This window comes from Hyperolius riggenbachi, chromosome 8 (assembly GCF_040937935.1).
Source record: "Hyperolius riggenbachi isolate aHypRig1 chromosome 8, aHypRig1.pri, whole genome shotgun sequence".
Lineage (NCBI taxonomy): Eukaryota > Metazoa > Chordata > Amphibia > Anura > Hyperoliidae > Hyperolius > Hyperolius riggenbachi.
In genome coordinates this window covers 275528260-275551063 of record NC_090653.1, presented here as the reverse complement: position 1 = coordinate 275551063, position 22804 = coordinate 275528260, and the positions used below count along the sequence as shown (strand labels likewise).

Here is a 22804-nt window from a genome sequence, read left to right as displayed (position 1 = left end):
GCATACGATTAAACTCAATACAACGTTACACAGCAATAAGTATAATCATCTTCATAAAATTCAAAAGCTCAGAGTTTGAGCATATAGCCACATAAAAAAACAAATGGAGGTTGTGAGCGAAGCTCGACGTTTATTGTGTCTTTAGGCTTAGGTTAAGCTGTATTCTTGAATTAGGTAATGGTTTTTAAAGTTGATATCTTCGTTTTGATGCCCCATATGTTTTAAAATGGTTTTTATCATTACCCAATTTCATGAACGATGTTTATTGTTAATTAGATTTCGTTATCCACCAGCGCCTGTTTGTTATCCAGTGGCACCCTTTTTTCTGCACGCCCTTTTTCATGTACGCACATATTTAGATGGAATATAAGATAATAAAATGATGAATATTGAATTGGATTGTTGTTCCCATGGAGTTTCCAGAAGACTTCTACCTACCAGCAGACTGAGGGATCCTCTGTGATGGTTAGCAGAGGACAACTGGAGCTGTTGGGAGTCATAGGTCACCTTCTTATCAGGATAACTAAATAAGGAGACTTGAACTGGAAAACTTTCTTCATGTCCAAAAGCCTCGACAGTGACCATCTCTGGCACCCCCACCATCCAGCTTCTGGGGCACCCAACATGATAGCTGTAGATAGAAAAAATAGGACTTTACCTGCTGTGCCAAACACAGGCCCGGTCTCTTATTGTTTTAGCAAACCTAGACCATTAACATTCCAGTGATATTAACTTTTTCATGTTTTCTTTATTATATGTTTGTATCAAAATAGTTTGTGACTCACAAGTTATAATTTATTCACCGGTCATCAAAGCAGGTGGTTTCGGCGCACGACGCTTAGCAACAAAATTAGGCACAAAAATGTCATATTGTGCGGGGCACCTAAGGGTAATTCAGGGTTCTGGATACATAATATTTTACACTGCCGGGGATTTGAGCAGGAGCAGGATAAGTCGTCATTTGGCTCACCCTGCACCCAGCTCACCGGCGGCATACATATACTTATGCCTGGCCATAATACCATATCAAGCACTATGTCCGGTCTCTCCTCCACTCGCTGCAGCTGCCTCGTCTCCACTACCTGCTTTTTGTTTCATGTGACTACATGGCACATGGTGCAGAAGAACCAGGAGGTGGTTACATGGCACATGATGCAGAAGAACCAGGAGGTGATTACACGGCACATGATGCAGAAGAACGAGGAGGTGATTACACGGCACATGGTGCAGAAGAACCAGGAGGTGATTATATGGCACATGGTGCAGAAGAACCAGGAGGTGGTTACATGGCACATGATGCAGAAGAACCAGGAGGTGATTACATGGCACATGGTGCAGAAGAACCAGGAGGTGATTACACGGCACATGGTGCAGTAGAACCAGGAGGTGATTACATGGCACATGATGCAGAACAACCAGGAGGTGATTACACGGCACATGGTGCAGAAGAACCAGGAGGTAATTACAAGGCACATGGTGCAGAAGAACCAGGAGGTGATTACACGGCACATGGTGCAGTAGAACCAGGAGGTGATTACATGGCACATGATGCAGAACAACCAGGAGGTGATTACACGGCACATGGTGCAGAAGAACCAGGAGGTGATTACATGGCACATGGTGCAGAAGAACCAGGAGGTGACTACATGGCACATGGTGCAGAACAACCAGGAGGTGATTACACGGCACATGATGCAGAAGAACCAGGAGGTGATTACACGGCACATGATACAGAAGAACCAGGAGGTGATTACACGGCACATGGTGCAGAAGAACCAGGAGGTGATTACATGGCACATGGTGCAGAAGAACCAGGAGGTGATTACATGGCACATAATGCAGAAGAACCAGGAGGTGATTACATGGCACATGATGCAGAAGAACCAGGAGGTGATTACATGGCACATAATGCAGAAGAACCAGGAGGTGATTACATGGCACATAATGCAGAAGAACCAGGAGGTGATTACATAGCACATAATGCAGAAGAACCAGAAGGTGATTACATGGCACATGATGCAGAAGAACCAGGAGGTGATTACATGGCACATAATGCAGAAGAACCAGGAGGTGATTACATGGCACATAATGCAGAAGAACCAGGAGGTGATTACATAGCACATGATGCAGAAGAACCAGGAGGTGATTACATGGCACATAATGCAGAAGAACTAGGAGGTGATTACATGGCATATGGTGCAGGAAAACCAGGAGGTGATTACATGGCACATAATGCAGAAGAACCAGGAGGTGATTACACGGTACATGGTGCAGGAAAACCAGGAGGTGATTACACGGCACATGGTGCAGAAGAACCAGGAGGTGATTACATGGCACATGATGCAGAAGAACCAGGAGGTGATTACATGGCACATGATGCAAAAGAACCAGGAGGTGATTACACGGCACATGGTGCAGAAGAACCAGGGGGTGATTACACAGCACATGGTGCAGAAGAACCAGGAGGTGATTACACGGCACATGGTGCAGAAGAACCAGGAGGTGATTACAAGGCACATGGTGCAGAACAACCAGGAGGTGATTACACGCCACATGATGCAGAAGAACCAGGAGGTGATTACACGGCACATGATGCAGAAGAACCAGGAGGTGATTACACGGTACATGGTGCAGGAAAACCAGGAGGTGATTACACGGCACATGGTGCAGAAGAACCAGGAGGTGATTACATGGCACATGATGCAGAAGAACCAGGAGGTGATTACATGGCACATGATGCAAAAGAACCAGGAGGTGATTACACGGCACATGGTGCAGAAGAACCAGGGGGTGATTACACAGCACATGGTGCAGAAGAACCAGGAGGTGATTACACGGCACATGGTGCAGAAGAACCAGGAGGTGATTACAAGGCACATGGTGCAGAACAACCAGGAGGTGATTACACGCCACATGATGCAGAAGAACCAGGAGGTGATTACACGGCACACAATGCAGAAGAACCAGGAGGTGATTACACAGCACATGATGCAGAAGAACCAGGAGGTGATTTCATGGCACATGGTGCAGAAGAACCAGGAGGTGATTACATGGGTCATAATGCAGAAGAACTAGGAGGTGATTACATGGCATATGGTGCAGAAGAACCAGGAGGTGATTACACGGCACATGGTGCAGAAGAACCATGAGGTAATTACATGGCACATGATACAGAAGAACTAGGAGGTGATTACACAGCACATGATGCAGAAGAACCAGGAGGTGATTACATGGCACGTGGCGCAGAAGAACTAGGAGGTGATTACATGGCACATAATGCAGAAGAACCAGGAGGTGATTACATGCCACATAATGCAGAAGAACCAGGAGGTGATTACACGGCACATGGTGCAGAAGAACCAGGAGGTGATTACACGGCACATGGTGCAGAAGAACCAGGGGGTGATTACATGGACCATGGTGCAGAAGAACCAGGAGGTGATTACACAGCACATGGTGCAGAAGAACCAGTAGGTGATTACACGGCACATGGTGCAGAAGAACCAGGAGGTGATTACACAGCACATGGTGCAGAAGAACCAGGAGGTGATTACATGGCACATAATGCAGAAGAACCAGGAGGTGATTACATGGACCATGGTTCAGAAGAACCAGGAGGTGATTACATGGCACATGGTGTAGAAGAACCAGGAGGTGATTACATGGCACATGGTGTAGAAGAACCAGGAGGTGATTACATGGCACATAATGCAGAAGAACTAGAAGGTGATTACACGGCACATGGTGCAGAAAAACCAGGAGGTGATTACATGGCACATGATGCAGAAGAACCAGGAGGTTATTACACGCAGTGGCGTTCCTACTGTAGGGCGCAGGGGGGCGTGGCGCACCGGGTGACAGACAGCTAGGGGGGTGTCGCCACGACCCCCCACAGCAGCAGAGCAGGAGGGGGAAGCAGCGCTAGAAGGAGGGGCAGTGGGGGCAGCGGTGGGGAGGGGGGAAATATCCCCTCCCTCCCTCACCTGGAAACCCTCCTTCTGCCTCTCTCCCCCTCCATAGATAACCGGCGGCAAGTGCAGAGGCGGTGAGGAGGCATGCAGAGAATTAACCACCAGTTCCGCGATCCAAGCGCTGGCATCGTCATGTCGTCACAGATCTCTGCCTTTAATGCCGCCCACTGTGCTTCCTGATTAGCGGAAGCACAGTGGGCGGCATTGAAGGCGGAGATCTGTGACAACATGACGCTGCCACGCTTGGAACGCGGAAGTGGTGAGTAATTCTCCGTATGCCTCCTCGCCACCCCTGCACTTGCCGCCGGTAATCTATGGAGGGGGAGAGAGGCAGAAGGAGGGGTCCCAGGTTAGGGAGGGGGTGGATACTTCCCCCCTCCCCACCACTGCCACCACTGCCCCTCCTTCTAGCGCTGCTTCCTCCCTCCTGGGGCATCCATACTGGGAGCAACTAAACTAGCTATACTGGGGGCAGCTAAACTAGCTACACTGGGGGCAGCTATGCTAGTTATACTGGGGGCAGCTATACTAGCTATACTGGGGGCAGCTATACTAGCTATACTGGGGGCAACTATACTGGGGGCAGCTATACTAGCTATACTGGGGGCAACTAAACTAGCTATACTGGGGGCAACTAAACTAGCTATACTGGAGGCAACTAAACTAGCTATACTGGGGGCAGCTATACTAGCTATACTGGGGGCAGCTATACTAGCTATACTGGGGGCAGCTATATTAGCTATACTGGGGGCAACTATACTAGCTATACTGGGAGCAACTAAACTAGCTATACTGGGGGCAACTATACTAGCTATACTGGGGGCACCTATACTAGCTATATCGGGGGCAACTAAACTAGATATACTGGGGGCAACTATACTAACTTCATTGGGGGCAACTAGTTTCAATGGGGGCAACTATACTAGCTTCACTGGGGGCAGCTATACTGGGGGAAACTGTACTAGCTATACTGGGGGCAACTATACTAGCTATACTGGGGCAACTATACTAGCTAATACTTTAAATTACAGTAAGCTCTGCCCTCATCCGGTCATGACCACGCCCATTTTTTGCCGCGAAGCATGCCGCAGGTTGTGGCCACGCCCATTTTTTAAGGGGGAGTGTGTCTTTTAATACCCAGCACCAGGTGCCAAATGCCCTAGGTACGCCACTGATTACACGGCACATGGCGCAGAAGAACCAGGAGGTGATTACACGGCACATGGCGCAGAAGAACCAGGAGGTGATTACATGGCATCAGAAGCGTAACTAGAAATCACTGGGCCCCCCTGCGAAACTTTGGATGGGGCCCCCTCCCCCCGTTTGCACAGGTAAACTGAGAACCAATGATATTCAATTGGCTACTGCACACTTGAGTGTGTTTTCCCCATGCAGAAAAAAAGCAGACAGCAGTGAAGCACTGCACACATTTTCTCTATCAATTACATTGGCTTCTTTGATAAAACATGCGTGTTTTCACACATAAAGACACACATAGGGCTTGATTCACTAAACCGTGATAACTGATATCACGGTTGCGCTAGCTTTTTTGCATGTGTTATAACGCGCGTAATGGTTCTCGCGGCTCCCCATGCTCTGCTGTCCCCCATTGAAAAAAAAGCCATGCTAGCGACATGCAGTTTGTCGCTAGCTGGCTGTTTATCTTATGTCTGCCATTTACCGCCGCTCCCCCGCCTCCTCTATAGTGCGGCTCCCACTTGCGTCCCTTCCCTCCCCGCCTCTGTAAGCTTCCTCCAATCAGCTTAAGGAGGTGGGGAGGAAAGGGACACAGGCGGGGAACGGCGCTATAGAGGAGGCGGGGGAACGAATTTATCTAACTAAGTTTCTAAGACTTCTTTCAAATGAGAAGCTGAAATTGGTTAATTCACCGCCTGTCAGCTGCTCTCCTGCACCACAGGCATGCTCAGACGTGACAAGATGCGGTTCTCTTCCGCTGGGTAACGCCACCACATGTCAAGCTCTGATGCGCGGTGTTACAAACGCTGCTATTTGGCTGCATTTTCAACAAGCGCACAGTTCAGCCTCCTGTCTATAAGTTGTCTTAGGCCTGGAACCCACTACAAAACGCTATCGCTAATCGCAATAGCTAGAGTTTTTAATGAGCAGTTTGTAAGCGATTTCATGAGCGATTGCTGCCAATTTTGGTAGCGTTTTTAAAAAGTGTCAGCTTTTTGCCAGCGATTAGCGATTAGCATTTTTAATTCTGATTGGTCCTTTTAATTAATTTAAATTTTTTTAGTGTGCAGTAATGTAAAAACGCTAGCAAAATCGCTCTGTGTATGTTTTAACGAGCGATAATGCCAGCGTTTATATACTTTACATTGCAGAAAAACTAACGCTAATCGCTAAACGCTAAAAATGCTGCATGCCCTGCGTTGCGATTTTGGTAATAGCAATTGCTCCAGTGGAATTTGGACCATCCGTTAACATTAGCTGAGCGTTTAGGGACATTGCTAGTGTTTTGAATCGCTCCCTAAACGCTCACAAAATCGCTCTAGTGGGTTAGAGCCCTCACACTAATCAAAGGATTTCATATGCCAGGTAAACACAATGCAATTTTCTAACAGATTTACTGTCAGATCAACTAATTCCAACATGTCCAATCATATTTCCGATCAATTTACCGTTCACTTCTATGAAAAAATAGTTCTAAAAATCAATCGGAAATCAGATCGGACATGTTGTAGATAATCGATCTGATAGTAAATCAGTCTGAAAATTGCATCGTGTGTACCGAGCAATACATAAAGGTTTAGTAAAGGTAAGTATACACATCAGATCATTTTTAAATGAACGATCGTTCTAAACGAGCAATCAAAGATAGACAACAATAAATTAACGACCGTTCAAAGACCAAGCAGAATACACACATAAATGATGTAAAGAACGATATTTTAAGGGAAGTGAGGTAATGTACATCGGAAATGACGTATGTATAATGACATAGACTGACCAATTAATGTACTGATATGAACGATCGTCGGTTAAAGGAATACTATCGATTCACATATTTTTTTCAATTGACACAGGAAATGTTTGGGAAGTGCTGCTAAGTACTGGTGTATACATTTTAGTAGCAACTTCTCTGTTTACTGTTAGCAAAATACTTTCAAAGTTTACTGACGCCAAAACTGACGGCTGACTGAGCCATGAGGAGAGGGGAAATTCCCCTCACACTTGATCAGTGTAGCTCTGTGTGTGACAGAGAGAGAGAGAGCTCCTAACAGCTGCAGCTCCAGTGTCCTGTGTTTCTGACTGAGGTACAATAAGGGAAAGAGGCGCCCTGATTTGAATAAAAGCTTTTAAAACCAGTTTAAAAACGAAAAAGAAAAATGAGGTATCTTACCTCAATGACGAAATCTCTGTAAACTTACAAAAGATTTTTATTTGAGCACAGGCAACGCGTTTCGCGGGTCTGAGCCCGCTTCCTCAGGCCAATACAGTGCCAAATGACAGAAATCATGTAGCATAGGGAGCATGAGGCTCCCTATGCTACATGATTTCTGTCATTTGGCACTGTATTGGCCTGAGGAAGCGGGCTCAGACCCGCGAAACGCGTTGCCTGTGCTCAAATAAAAATCTTTTGTAAGTTTACAGAGATTTCGTCATTGAGGTAAGATACCTCATTTTTCTTTTTCGTTTTTAAACTGGTTTTAAAAGCTTTTATTCAAATCAGGGCGCCTCTTTCCCTTATTGTGCATAGTTATACCCCCGTACATGTTTGTCCGAGGGGTGGTGACAGAACACCCGTTGTTTTACCACGGTTAATGTTTTGTGCATCCTTTTTCATCTAAGAGAGCGACCGCAACCAGGTCCGTCCAGGACCACCCCGAGTGGAGTCGGGTTTATGGTCTCCACCTGCTTCCTGTGGTCGGTTGCCCCTTGCAACCCTCCTTTGTGAGTAGCCCTTTCAATCAATTGATTTCTCCACACACCTACTATTGACATACTGCACTATCGGGCTCCCTTTTTTGTCTCCTGTATCTTTTTTTTCCCATAGGGTGGCAAGACACCCCAACCACGATTTCTGACTGAGGTGTCTGAAGAGAGCAGAGGAAATGTAACTAATTGTCACATCTTTTTCATACTGTTTTTGCTTTCAGAGTTTGATATGTTTGATATTTGCTTTCTGTAGTCTGATATGCAACTCTGGCTGTGCATTGAAGCAAACACCCCTTCTGCAATTGATTTGTCCCAATATAGCTAAATCCTACCCTCAATAAATTACAGCTTTTGCCTCTGATATTTAACATGAAAAGTAGGAAAATGTTTACACAGCTACTTAGACATTATTTGCACACTGTCATTTTAGAACACTTGGGTATCGATAGTATTCCTTTAAGTGTTTGTGTGAAGAGTGTATGAGTGTGAATGCATGAGAGCATGTAGCTATGTGAGTGTGGGTAGTAATGACTGTGTCTTTACTTTAAAATAATAATAATAATAAAAAAAAAAAATTATATAAAAAAAGAACGTTCGTTCATTCAGCGCACGCGTACGGATGAGATGTCCGCGGCTGTATACGCGGCGCATGCATTCTGTGTCGAATGATAGTTCTATATCGGTAAATTAGCTGTACACACTTTGGTCGTTCATCATTGGTTGTTACAAAAAATCCAACAGGATGGATCAAAAACTACTAACGATATTGGTTGTGTACACGCGTCGTTGGAAATCGTTCGTTATGTTTGTATGAACGATCGTCGGTTGTGCATGCAAAAATCAATCATTCTTGTTCATGTACAAACGATTTTTATCTGACGTGTGTACGAACCTTAACCCTCCTGGCGGTTTGCAAAAAAATCGCCAGGGGGCAGCAAATCTTTTTTTAATTTTTTTTTTTTTTTTTCATGTAGCGAGACAAAGTCGCCGGCGATCGGAGATCCGGAGATCCCATTCAAAGAACGGGATCTCCCGGAGGGCTTCCCCCGTCGCCATGGCGACGGGGCGGGATGACGTCACCGACGTCATTGACGTCGTGACGTCAAAGGGGATTCCGATCCACCCCATAGAGCTGCCTGGCACTGATTGGCCAGGCAGCGCACGGGGTCTGGGGGGGGGCGGCTGCGGCGCGACGGATAACGGCGGATCGGCGGGTAGCGGCGGCGATCAGGCACTGCACGCAGCTAGCAGAGTGCTAGCTGCATGCAGCAAAAAAAAAAAATTATGCAAATCGGCCCAGCGGGGCCTGAGCGGTGCCTTCCGGCGGCTTACCCCGAGCTCAGCTCGGGCTTACCGCCAGGAAGGTTAAAGAAAACCTGAACTGAAAATTAAAAGTCAAAATAAGCATACACAAGTCTTACATACCTTCCATGTAGTCTACTCCTCAGTGTCTTTCTCCTGTCCCGCGTCCTGTTTGTTCACTGTGATCAATGGAATTTTCCATCCTCCATTTTGAAACTGGCCATTACCCCATAACAGTTTTCTGGTCAGCACACAGTTAAACTGTAACATCGCCCACTTGAGCCATAGGGAAACATAGACATTACCTGGTACATCAGTTTTCCTCTCAGCTATAACTGACAGCAACTGATATATTTCAGATCTGACAAAATATTGTCAGAACTGGAAGTGATAACTGTCAGAAGAAAATGGTGAGCTTCTGAGAGGAACTGATGGCAAGGTAACTATGCAATGTTCATTTGAAGTTACCTCATGTGTTTATTTAAAATATTTTTACTCAGTACAGGTTCTCTTTAAGATTTGACATTAGGGAGGTTTAAAGGGAAGGTTCAGGGTGGCTCTTAAAAAAATAAAAATGCCCATCCACTTACCTGGGGCTTCCTCCAGCCGTGGGCAGCCAGGACGTTCCCTCGGCGCCGCTCCGCAGGCTCCCGGTCCCCTCCGGTGGCCGACCCGACCTGGCCAGGCCGGCTGCCAGGTCGGGCTCTTCTGCGTTTCAAAATGCGCCTCACGGGGGCGCGCTGACGTCATCGGACGTCCTCTGGGCTGTACTGCGCCGGCACAGAACCACTGTGCCTGCGAAGTACAGCCTGGAGGACGTCCGATGATGTCAGCGCCCCCCCGTGAGGCGCATTTTGAAACGCAGAAGAGCCCGACCTGGCAGCCGGCCTGGCCAGGTCGGGTCGGCCACCGGAGGGGACCGGGAGCCTGCGGAGCGGCGCCGAGGGCACGTCCTGGCTGCCCACGGCTGGAGGAAGCCCCAGGTAAGTGGATGGGCATTTTTATTTTTTTAAGAGCCACCCTGAACCTTCCCTTTAAGATATTTGTGAACCTTTTATGATGAGATTTTCTGGCATATTTACTGTCAGATCGATTACTTCCAACATGTCCAATCTGATTTCCGATCGATTTCCGATCATTTTGTGATCGGTTTATGACTGCTTTCAGACACACACACGCACACGCACACGCACACGCACACGCACACACACACACACACACTTATAAATACATGCACACACATGTTACTTACATACGCTCCTGACTCTGCACGATGCCGTAGAGCAGGAGGAGAAGAGCAAATTGTACAGCAATCATTGTAGAAGCTGATCAGGGATAGGGAGAGGAAGAAAATCTGAACGCAATTCTGGACATGGGACAATTTTTATATCCAAAGTTGGTCTGAGGTCAATCGCTACAGTTCAGCAATCCGGCCTTCACCCTTTGCAGATAAGAAAATTCCATAATACAGAACACACTGTTTCCCCTCTCCCTCTCTACAGCATGGAATATGCTGATCCCCACTTTCTCTGTCTATAGAACAGGGGCCTAACTACAGGGGAGCAGGCCCTGCAACCTCACTGAGCCCAGAGCTGTCAGGGGGCCTCAACTACTATGTCACTCCGTCTCCCCCTGATACAGGGGACTATGCTTCAGATCAGGTGGTTTTGTGGCTACACTTATTATGGGAGTGAACATTATTATGGCCACACTTGTTTTATAGGACAACCTTAGTGAGAGAGATATGGAGGCTGCCATATTTGTTTTCTTTTAAACAATACCTGTTCCATGGCAGCCCTGCTGAACTGATTTGGCTGTAATAGTGTCTGAATCACACCAGAAACAAGCATGCAGCTAACCTTATCAGATCTGACAATAATGTCAGAAACACCTGATCTGCTGCATGCTTGTTCAGGGGCTATGGCTAATGGCTACAAGTATTAGAGGCAGAGCATCAGCAGCATAGCCAGGCAACTGGTATTGCTTAAAGGGAAGGTCCAAGCAAAATAAAAAAATGAGTTTCACTTACCTGGGGCTTCTACCAGCCCCATGCAGCCATCCTGTGCCCTCGTAGTCACTCACTGCTGCTCCAGTCCCCCGCTGGCAGCTTTCTGACCTCGGAGGTCGGCGGGCCGCAATGCGTACATTTTTACGCATTCCCGCTAGTGCAGGAACATTAACTCATACATTTTTACGCGTTAGTGGTTCAATGCGTAAAAATTTACGCATGGCACCACTAACGCGTAAAAATGTATGTGTTAATGTTCCTGCACTAGCGGGTATGCGTAAAAATGTACGCAATGCGTCCCGCCGACCTCCCAGGTCGGCATGCTGCCAGCGGGGGACTGGAGCAGCAGTGAGTGACTACGAGGGCACAGGATGGCTGCATGGGGCTGGTAGAAGCCCCAGGTAAGTGAAACTCATTTTTTTATTTTGCTTGGACCTTCCCTTTAAAGGACACCCGAGGCAAAAATAAACAAATGAAATAAACATTCGTATCTATCTTCCTTCTCCTAAAAATGACTTTTTAAGGTATTTCACAGTTTTATTATATGTTTAAATTTACTTTTACGTTTTAACTGTTTTGTTTTTGCTCAATGACACATTCATTGAAGTTTGCCAGAGCTAAAATCTATGAACGATCGACCCTTTTTATCTCTTTCCTGCTCTCAGAAGCCATTTTCTGCTAGGAAAGTGTTTTATAGTTGGAATTTCTTATCAGTGAGGGTCGCACTGTAGTCACTTCCTGTCTGAGTCAGGACTGAGTCAGCCACTTACATACCTGATATTTAACTCTTTCAGGCAGAGAAAGAAAAAAAGGAACACGGCATAGTTATTTGTGTGCTAGGCGCCGCACTGTACATACACATGTCTATCTCATCATGTCACACGTCAGTTCGGGTATCCTTTAAAAGGAAATAAATATGGCAGCCTCCTTATCCTTCTCACTACAGGTATCTTTTAAAACGCTTGCATGATGGTTGTGAGGGTCTACAGGGGTAGGCAAGGGAACGGGTGTGAACACTGGAGGGCCCCATCATAGTTTTGCTGGGCGGGGGGGGGGGGGGGGGGGGGCAAGATCTGTCATTACATCTCATATGTAAGTTCTTGCACAAAGATACTTTGGAACTAGTAACTGATTTCTATTGGTGTGACTTGCTGGGTACTTTGCTTTGTTGCTTTGTTTGCTTTGTTTGACCTTGCAAGGGTACATTTTGTATTATTACTTGTTCTGCTTTTCATTGTGTATTTGTATGAAAGTTCTGTTTGATAAAAAGACTTTAGACATTTTTCTGAAGCAAATACAGTGTACATGCAGGGGAGTAAAAATAGGCCCTGCAAGGGATGCAGCTGCAGGGGGGCCCAGAAGCCGCAGGGAGCCTCATCCGGGGAGAATTTTCCCTGTCCTGAGAGTGCTGACATCTAAGGGCACGGAGAGATAAAACTTTCTATTCTCTGCACTATTGTTCTAATGACTGCATCTGCTCAGCCAGTGATAAGGAATCATACAAAGTTTTGAAGACAACGATTTGTAGACAGTCCCTATTTAGTGTGCAACAGGCTCTTGTGTACAGCACACAGCCCCAAGCCTCTCTACCCCTCCCCAAGTGCAGTGTACTGTAGTGATGCGGGAGGAGTCTGCAGAGCCAGTTCTGCTCCATCAGAGATGGACATAGTGGGCTTGATTCACTAAACCGTGATAACTGATATCACGGTCGCGCTAGCGTTTTACGCGTGTTATAATGCGCGTAATGCTTTGCGTGCGCAAAACGTGAATTTTCACACAAAAATGGGCGCGTTCTGCATGCAAAAATTCGCATTACCGTGCGCAAAAGTTTCACGTGTTATAACGCGCACAAAACGCTAGCGCGACCGTTGTATCAGTTATAACAGTTTAGTGAATCAAGCCCAGTGAGTGTAATAAGCTGAGGCTGGGAGCACACTCGTCTGTTGGTTTTCTGGATGCGGTTTCTGCACACCATGCGTGTCTGTATGTGTGAAAACATGCATGCTTTATCACAGAAGCTAATGTAATTGATAGAGAAAATGCTTGCAGCAGTGCTTTTACTGTATCTACATGGAAAAAAAACATATTCAAGTGTGCACTAGCCAATTGAATAACATTGGTTCTCAGTTTACCTGTGCAGAAAGCGAAGGGGGAGGGGGGCCCATCCAAAGTTTTGTCGGGGGGCCCAGTGATTTTTAGCTCCTGTGTATATGGGTCAGAATAGACCAGTAATACCATAAATGTTATTACAGTTAATAATACTAAAATAAAAAAAAAATAATATATCACACATTTTTGTAAGAGATCTGTTCAAATCCTCCTCAGCAATATACTGGTAACTAGTGTTGGGCGAACAGTGTTCGCCACTGTTCGGGTTCTGCAGAACATCACCCTGTTCGGGTGATGTTCGAGTTCGGCCGAACACCTGATGGTGCTCGGCCAAACCGTTCGGCCACATGGCCGAACTAAGAGCGCATGGCTGAACGTTCCCCCGAACGTTCGGCTAGCGCTGTGATTGGCCGAACGGGTCACGTGGTTCGGACCTGAACGCGCTCTGATTGGCCGAACTGTCACGTGGTTCGGGTAAATAAATACCCGAACCACGTCATATCTCCGCCATTTGTCTGTGGGTTTAGCTTTGGGTAGGCAGGCAGGGTAGTTCGCGCTCCAGCCACGCTAGCCAGGGTCCCCCCAGTCATTGTGTCGCTGCTGGGAATAGTAGTACACCGCTCGCTCAGCCACACTATATAGCATTGTGTTTACTGCCACTCTGTGTACCTCGCTCAGCCACACTATATAGCATTCTGTTTACTGCCACTCTGTGTCTGCTGGGAATAGTAGTACACCGCTCGCTCAGCCACACTATATAGCATTGTGTTTACTGTCACTCTGTGTACCTCGCTCAGCCACACTATATAGCATTGTGTTTACTGCCACTCTGTGTCTGCTGGGAACAGTACTACACCGCTCGCTCAGCCACACTATATAGCATTGTGTTTACTGCCACTTTGTGTCTGCTGGGAATAGTAGTACACCGCTCGCTCAGCCACACTATATAGCATTGTGTTTACTGCCACTCTGTGTACCTCGCTCAGCCACACTATATAGCATGCTGTTTACTGCCACTCTGTGTCTGCTGGGAATAGTAGTACACCGCTCGCTCAGCCACACTATATAGCATTGTGTTTACTGCCACTCTGTGTACCTCGCTCAGCCACACTATATAGCATTGTGTTTACTGCCACTCTGTGTCTGCTGGGAACAGTAGTACACCGCTCGCTCAGCCACACTAAATAGCATTGTGTTTACTGGCACTCTGTGTACCTCGCTCAGCCACACTATATAGCATTGTGTTTACTGCCACTCTGTGTCTGCTGGGAACAGTACTACACCGCTCGCTCAGCCACACTATATAGCATTGTGTTTACTGCCACTTTGTGTCTGCTGGGAATAGTAGTACACCGCTCGCTCAGCCACACTATATAGCATTGTGTTTACTGCCACTCTGTGTACCTCGCTCAGCCACACTATATAGCATTCTGTTTACTGCCACTCTGTGTCTGCTGGGAATAGTAGTACACCGCTCGCTCAGCCACACTATATAGCATTGTGTTTACTGCCACTCTGTGTACCTCGCTCAGCCACACTATACAGCATTCTGTTTACTGCCACTCTGTGTCTGCTGGGAATAGTAGTACACCGCTCGCTCAGCCACACTATATAGTATTCTGTTTACTGCCACTCTGTGTACCTCGCTCAGCCACACTATATAGCATTGTGTTTACTGCCACTCTGTGTCTGCTGGGAACAGTACTACACCGCTCGCTCAGCCACACTATATAGCATTGTGTTTACTGCCACTTTGTGTCTGCTGGGAATAGTAGTACACCGCTCGCTCAGCCACACTATATAGCATTGTGTTTACTGCCACTCTGTGTACCTCACTCAGCCACACTATATAGCATTGTGTTTACTGCCACTCTGTGTCTGCTGGGAACAGTACTACACCGCTCGCTCAGCCACACTATATAGCATTCTGTTTACTGCCACTCTGTGTCTGCTGGGAACAGTACTACACCGCTCACTCAGCCACACTATATAGCATTGTGTTTACTGCCACTCTGTGTACCTTGCTCAGCCACACTATATGGCATTGTGTTTACTGCCACTCTGTGCCTGCTGGGAACAGTAGTACACCGCTTGCTCAGCCACACTATATAGCATTGTGTTTACTGCCACTCTGTGTCTGCTGGGAACAGTAGTACACTGCCGCTCACTTAGTCACCCCATTACTATATAGCATTGCTGGGATCTGTAGTACTCTGCTCACCCACCCATACCATTGTACTGCCAGTCACTGTGTATATTGCTGGGATCTGTAGTACTTCACTCACCGTCAACCACTATATAGCATTGCGTACTCTGCCAGTCAGTGTGTATATTGCTGGGATCAGTAATACTCCACTCAACGTCAACCACTATATGAGCTCACCATGAGTTCCTCAGAGACCTCCGCTGTGAGCAGCACTCCCAACAACAGCAACAGCCAACGCCCCACGCAAGCTATAACATCCACCCCAGCAGCCAGTGGTCAGCAGCAGCCCTCCCCGGAGGAGAACGTTGTGTCCATCGGTCCGGCGCCAGAGCGATTATTGAGGGCTGCCATTGAGGAGATGATGGGGCCTGATGTGGAGGAGGAGGTCGGGCTCAGGCCAGCATCCCAAGTTAATGTTGAGGACGATGAGGGGTCTGTGTCTGGGGATGTTGGGGTGGCAGAGGTGGTGGGTGGGTCAGACTCAGGAGAAGAGTTGTATGATGAGGATGATGATCGGGACCATCTGTATGTGCCTCAGAGTCCGACCCCGGAAAACATGTTGTATCGTGTGTTTAGGTACTAAAATCTGCGTTCCCACTTCCCAGTACTGCCCGGGTCCACGGATCCATATAATTTTTTGGGCAGCACTATCAAACTGTGGTACTATGAGTGAGTTGCCATGGTCCTTCTGTGCTGTCACACTCACCGTCTGTCTGCAGATGGATTGTTCAACACAGCTACGCCATCTGACATGTAGTCCTTGACCATCTTCTCCAGGCGATTGGTGTTGGAGGACGTGGAACTGCCCGATTGCTGTTCTATGGGCTGCTGCATGGGTGTCAGAAAATGTTCCCACTCCAAGGACACTGCCAATACCATTCCCTTTTGGGCACTAGCAGCAGCTTGTGTTCTTTGCTGCCCTCCTGGTCCTCCTGGGTTTGCTGAAGTCAGTCTGTCGGCGTACAACTGGCTAGAGAAGGAGGAGGATGTCAATCTCCTCTTTAAAGTCTCCATCCTCAAGGGCCTGCTGGAATTGTTCCATTTTTGACCTGTCTGACACTTTCTTCAATCAGTTTTTTAACATTGTGATTGTATAAACTGGGTATAAACCCAGTAATTGGTGTTGTCCAGAATAATGAATAATAATGAATAGTGAATAATGCACGGGCCGCGTTCAATGCAGTCTAGCATGAATTGAGCCATGTGTGCCAGAGAATCCTGCCAGACTTGTCTGTCTTCATGTTCTTGTGAGCGTTGTGATTGTTGTGATGCACCATATTCGTCACCAGCATCACTTTCTTCCTCTTCTGCTGTCCATTCCCGTTAAATTGTGGAAGTCCAACGTGCACCGCTCTGTCCCTCGGCAGTGGGGGCATCCAATTCCTGCTCCAACTCCAGCTGTTCCTCGTCCTGTTCTTTGTCATAGCTGGGACCAGCGTTTCCTGAGGCAGGTTGCCTGATGTTGGTATCATCACGCTGATCATTTTCATCTTCAGAGTTTTTCCCCCACTTGCATCATGCCAGCGGTTTCCATCTTCAACATTGATTTCTTCAGTAAACACAGCAGTGGTATTGTAATGCTGACTGTAGAGTTGTCACTGCTCAGTCACAAGCAACGTGGATTACTCAAAATTTTGGAGGACTTGGCAGAGATCCAACATGGTGGCCCAATCAGATCCACAGAAGCTTGGCAGCTAGCTGCTGGAATGTGCCTCGGCACTGCGCAAAAGCGTGATAGCATGTGCAGCGTAGAATTCCAGCGCGTAGGGAGGGACATCACCCAGCGAGCGATGGTGCGCTAGATTGAAGCGCTCCTGCATCTCTTGGTGAGTCCTTCAGAAGCGGTACTGGACTTTAAAAAATGTTTTTTTTTTTTTCCTTCAACAGAAGATCTGCCACGTTGGAGTGAGGAGGACGCCGCCGACCCCGACACCAAGCTGAACCCCGGCGAACTCCAAGCAGAGGATCTTCAGGAACCCTCAAGGCTTTGAGCAAGCTGAGGAGGATCAGCAGTCCCGACAAGACCTCTCCTCATATGTGACTGTGTGCAGTGGAGTAGAGCTCCCCAGAACAACCTCTCACTTGTCACTTTGTCACTGGTCACTTTGTCACTTTGTCACTTGTCACTTTGTCACTTTGTCATTTTGTCACTTTGTCAGTCACTTTGTCACTTTGTCACTGGTCACTTTGTCACTTTTCACTTTGTCACTTGTCACTTGGTCACTTGTCACTTGGTCACTTGGTCACTTGGTCACTTGTCCAGATGATCTCGGTACACCTCCTGCGATTCAAATTCCTGCACACATTGCTCTGGGATTTGGGTGTGATGAATGATGCATCTAACTGGCCACCGGAGGCAATTAAGGCCTTCAAAACATTGAAAGCAGCTTTCTGTTCCGCCCCCATTTTGCGTCATGTTGAGTTGTTCATCCTCGGCCTTGCATGCATTTCAGTGCGAGGTGCATTTTCCACAGAAAAAGGTTGTGAATCCGGGCACAACATTTTTGGCTGTTCCATTGACCTTTCACAGGTAGAAGATTGTGGGGGTGGGAATAGCTCCTCCGAATAGCCCATTGTGTCCTGAAAACTACTCATTGCATTGCTTTGCACACGCATTTTTTTGTCCTCGTGCAAGGCCTGAGTTGCGCCTGAAAGCGTGGCCTTCTCCTCCTGCGCCTCCTCCTGTTCCATCACATCTGCTGCTGCTGGGTTAGCGTTGCCGCCCGGTCCCTGTTTATTGAACCTCTTATCTGTATTACATTTATGACTGCATGGCGGTACAAAGCATGCTATCCGCACGCTTCTTGTCCTCATGCAAGGCCTGGGTTGTTGTGTCTCAAAGCGTGGCCTTCTCCTCCTGCGCCTCCTCCTGTTCCATCACGTGTGCTGCTGCTGGGTTAGCGTTGCCGGTCCCTGTTTATGGAACCTCTCATCTTTATTACATTTATGACTGCATGGCGGTAAAAAGCATGCTATCCGCACGCTTCTTGTCCTCATGCAAGGCCTGGGTTGTTGTGTCTCAAAAAGCGTGGCCTTCTCCTCCTGCGCCTCCTCCTCCTGTTCCATCACGTGTGCTGCTGCTGGTGCTGGGTTAGCGTTACCGGTCCCTTTTCCTGGAACCTCTTCTCTGTATTACATTTATGACTGCATGGCGACAAAAAGCATGTTACCTGTGCAAAGAAACATGACATTTTCCACATTTAAAAGACAGTTTTTCCTTTGAAACTTTACAATCAATTTTCTCAAAAACTATAAGCTCTTTTTCAAACATTTTTTTTCCTCTTGTACCCACTCCCAAGGTGCACATATCCTGCAAATTTGGGGTATGTAGCATGTAAGGAAGCTTTACAAAGCACGAAAGTTCGGGTCCCCATTGACTTCCATTATGTTCGGAGTTCGGCGCGAACACCCGAACATTGCGGCGATGTTCGGCGAACGTTCGCGAACCCGAACATCTAGGTGTTCGCCCAACACTACTGGTAACACAACAACCTTTTATTTACTTATTTTATTTAGGTTTATATTACCAAAGGGGTCACACTAAAAAAAATAAAACCAACCACTAAAGAAGCCTAACAAGGTAACCAAGAGGGAAGAACAATTTGAATGATAAATAATTGTTTTGAGGGTATTTTATGGCTGATTTAAGACCAAGATTTACCTCACCAGTTTGCAATTTTACCTTTCCATGCAGTAACAGCCTTATGCTACGCACCCGCGACTATGGGACTATGGTCCCACTTGCCAGTCTGCAGTTAAAGCACATTGTGTTCGTTTCATTTCAAATCCATTGTGGTTGTGTACAGAGACACAAATGTTAGAATTGTGTCAATGTCCCGATATTTATGGACCTGACTGTACATATTTATTAAAAAAAAAAAAAGCTGAGTCCCTAAGGCTACTATTTATGTATTTTTTTAAATGCTGCTGTTTTTTTTTACAAATGCTTTTTCCTAATGCCTCCATGGCAGCACAAATGGGTAGTGGCTCCGCCTCCATTACCTCACAGGACCGTGATTATAAAAGTGTACACCTCCCAATGTCCCATGTCTTTTTTTCTGTCCTCACCTCATGGGATCCGTGATGCAGGTTTTTTATACCTATATTTTTTATTTTTTACCCTTACTTAGCTGCGTCTTCGTAGCTCCCCACCCAGGTTGCCTCCCCTGTGGTGAAGTCACTAATGGACTTTAAATAAGTCTAAAGTGTAAACCCCGTTCTGCTGGTCTTGGGGGTTCCGTGCACTCTTTGCAGCAATTGGGTGCTAAATGCCCTGTTTTTGCTCTTGTCCACTTGTGCATCCTTGTTATCAAACACTAAATGAGTTACCTGGGCGGGTGTCCGTTTCTTAATCCTTTAGTCCGGGAGCTGCCTTCCACATCTCCTTGCAGACTTTCTTGCGGCGGGCGTTCCGGCTGCGTTCCACCGCGCTGTGGCGTCTATTCCTCATCCTAAAGTATGCCAGTGTATCTTTCCCCGCTGCTCCGTTCGGCGGGGGGCGGACTTTCAGCTGCACAGGCTTCCTGGCTTCCGCTGTATACACATCATCACCATGGCAAAAGGGACGTGAGCCCTGGAGAGAGGTATATGGAGGCTGTCATGTTTATTTCCTTTTAATCAATACCAGTTGCCTGGCAGCCCTGCTGGTCTATTTCTCTGCAGTAGTATCTGATTAAAACCAGAAACAAGCATGCAGCTAGTCTTGTCAGATCAGACTTATAAGTCTGAACCACCTGATCTGCTGCATGCTTGTTCAGGGGCTATGGCTAATAGTATTAGAGGCAGAGGATCAGCAGGGCTGCCAGGCAACTGGTATTGTCTAAAAGGAAATAAACATGACAGCCTCCATATACCTCTCTCTTCAGTTCCCCTTTAACCACCCTGGCGTTCTGATTAAATCGCCAGGGTGGCTGCGGGAGGGTTTTTTTTAAATAAAAAAAAAACTATTTCATGCAGCCAACTGAAAGTTGGCTGCATGAAAGCCCACTAGAGGGCGCTCCGGAGGCGATCTTCCGATCGCCTCCGGCGCCCAGAATAAACAAGGAAGGCCGCAATGAGCGGCCTTCCTTGTTTTGCTTATATCGTCGCCATAGCGACGAGCGGAGTGACGTCATCGACGTCAGCCGACGTCGTGACGTCAGCCGCCTCCGATCCAGCCCTTAGCGCTGGCCGGAACTTTTTGTTCCGGCTGCGCAGGGCTCAGGCGGCTAGGGGGGCCCTCTTTCGCCGCTGCTCGTGGCGAATCGCCGCAGAGCGGCGGCGATCAGGCAGCACACGCGGCTGGCAAAGTGCCGGCTGCGTGTGCTGCTTTTTATTTCATCAAAATCGGCCCAGCAGGGCCTGAGCGGCAGCCGCTGGCGGTGTTGGACGAGCTGAGCTCGTCCAGACCGCTCAGCTGGTTAATAAGCTTTCCCTTTTTCAGCGGCCTCATTATGGACACCCATATGCCCCAAAGAGATCAGCGTTCTGTCAATAGGTAAGGGGAGACGCAGGTATTTAAAAAAAAAAAGGAGTGCTTCTACATTTTTTTCTCATTTCTCTTCTGCTTCACAGCTCTTACAAGCATCACCGATCTACTTCATCAAGGACCAGTATTCCATCCAAACCCATCCCTACTAAAGCTCAAGGTCTGGAAATTGAGAGGCGGAAATTAGAACACCTGGGTTGCCCAGATTCAGTCGTCAGAACGTTACTCCAGGCTAGAAAATCCACCACAAACTCTACACACCATAGAGTATGGGACCGTTTCATAGAATTTGCCTCCAAGGAAAGGTCCGACCCCTTCAAGCCACAACCACATCATATCTTGACGTTTCTACAGCAGGGCCTTGATAAAAATCTGGCCTATCCAGACGCGTATCTACAAGGGTGCAGGCATGGCTAGTGCTATGGGCGCCAAAGCACCCATGGGCGCCATGCCTGCTAGTCCAGGTTCGTGGTAGAATTGCCTTTCTGCATGCTCTATTCACTACAGCGGGCAGCAGCTGTGTCACTGCAGCGGCCGCTATCCCTCAGACACACTCTCCGCCCTCCTCTCACCTCCTGCCTATCAGTGGGGTGGAGGGGCGGTGAAAGTACAGGAGCCGAGCGTACAGTCAGGCACAGGAGCAGTTGAAAGAACATGTGGCTCGCCCAGTGAGTACTCGATCTCCCCGGCTAAGGGGCTCTCCTCCTCCTTCTCATGTAGCAGCTCTCTCCCCATGTGCTTCAGCCTCTGCAGTCTCGTGGTTCAGACTCAGAGGTCAGAGCACACACAGAGGAAAGTTCAGAGCAGCTTTAGCAGGGGCTGGAGAGTAGCGACAGCCTTGCAGTGCATATAGATGAATGGATTAGCAGCAGAATCCCTGCCGTGCCTGGTCACCTCTTTGCAATTGCAGCTGCTACCCTTCCCCCATTACACTGCAGGAAAGAGACATTACACATCTCCATGAATGTAGCTGTCCCTGGACGTCAGTGAACCTCCCTCCTGCAGTGTGATGTGCAGCACAGGTTACAGCCTGTGAGAGGGTTACATTCCTTATATCTAAAGTTCATATAGTAATTGCTCCTACAACTTGCAATCCTCTCCTTTCTCACACATACATTCTCTGTTTAGCATCCACACAAATACAAACGCTCTTTTCACTGCCTATCCACCGCAGTTTCCCATACTTATAAGTACATTTTTTTCTGCATAGTCTGTTTCTCACTCAGGAACTCACACACACTCTCTCTCCCTGTCTCTCTCTCTTTCCTCTGTCTCTCTCTTTCCTCTGTCTCCCTCTCTCTCTTTCCTCTGTCTGTCTCTCTTTCCTCTCTCTCTCTCACTTTCCTCTCTCTCTCTCACTTTCCTCTCCCCCTCTCTCTGTCTCCCTCTCTCTTTCCCTCTCTCTCTTTTCTCTGTCTGTCTCTATCTTTCCTCTCGCTCTCTCCCTCTGTCTCTCTTTCCCTCTCACTCTTTCCTCTGTCTCTCTCACTTTCCTCTCTCTCTCTCACTTTCCTCTCCCCCTCTCTCTGTCTCCCTCTCTCTTTCCCTCTCTCTCTTTTCTCTGTCTGTCTCTATCTTTCCTCTCGCTCTCTCCCTCTGTCTCTCTTTCCCTCTCACTCTTTCCTCTGTCTCTCTCACGTTCCTCTCTCTCTCTCACTTTCCTCTCCCCCTCTCTCTGTCTCCCTCTCTCTTTCCCTCTCTCTCTTTCCTCTGTCTGTCTCTCTCTTTCCTCTCGCTCTCTCCCTCTGTCTCTCTTTCCCTCTCACTCTTTCCTCTGTCTCTCTCTCTTTTCTCTCTTTCCTCTCTCTTTCTTTCTCTCCTCTGTCTGCCTCTCTTTC

General features: G+C 47.5%; 2 protein-coding genes across 4 annotated transcripts in view; one reads left to right on the top strand and one right to left on the bottom strand.

The window, feature by feature from the left end:
* Window positions 1-10536, bottom strand: part of LOC137527896 (uncharacterized) — a 66604-nt gene extending 56068 nt beyond the window's left edge. The window contains exons 1-2 of the mRNA XM_068248944.1: window positions 10429-10536; window positions 439-631 (exon numbers count right to left, since the gene is read on the bottom strand). Coding sequence (XP_068105045.1) covers window positions 439-631; window positions 10429-10493 — 258 coding nt within the window. The 5' untranslated portion in view covers window positions 10494-10536. The remainder of the gene's footprint in view (window positions 1-438; window positions 632-10428) is intronic.
* Window positions 1-22804, top strand: part of LOC137527897 (carcinoembryonic antigen-related cell adhesion molecule 3-like) — a 239944-nt gene that overhangs the window by 74985 nt on the left and 142155 nt on the right. The window lies entirely within an intron of this gene.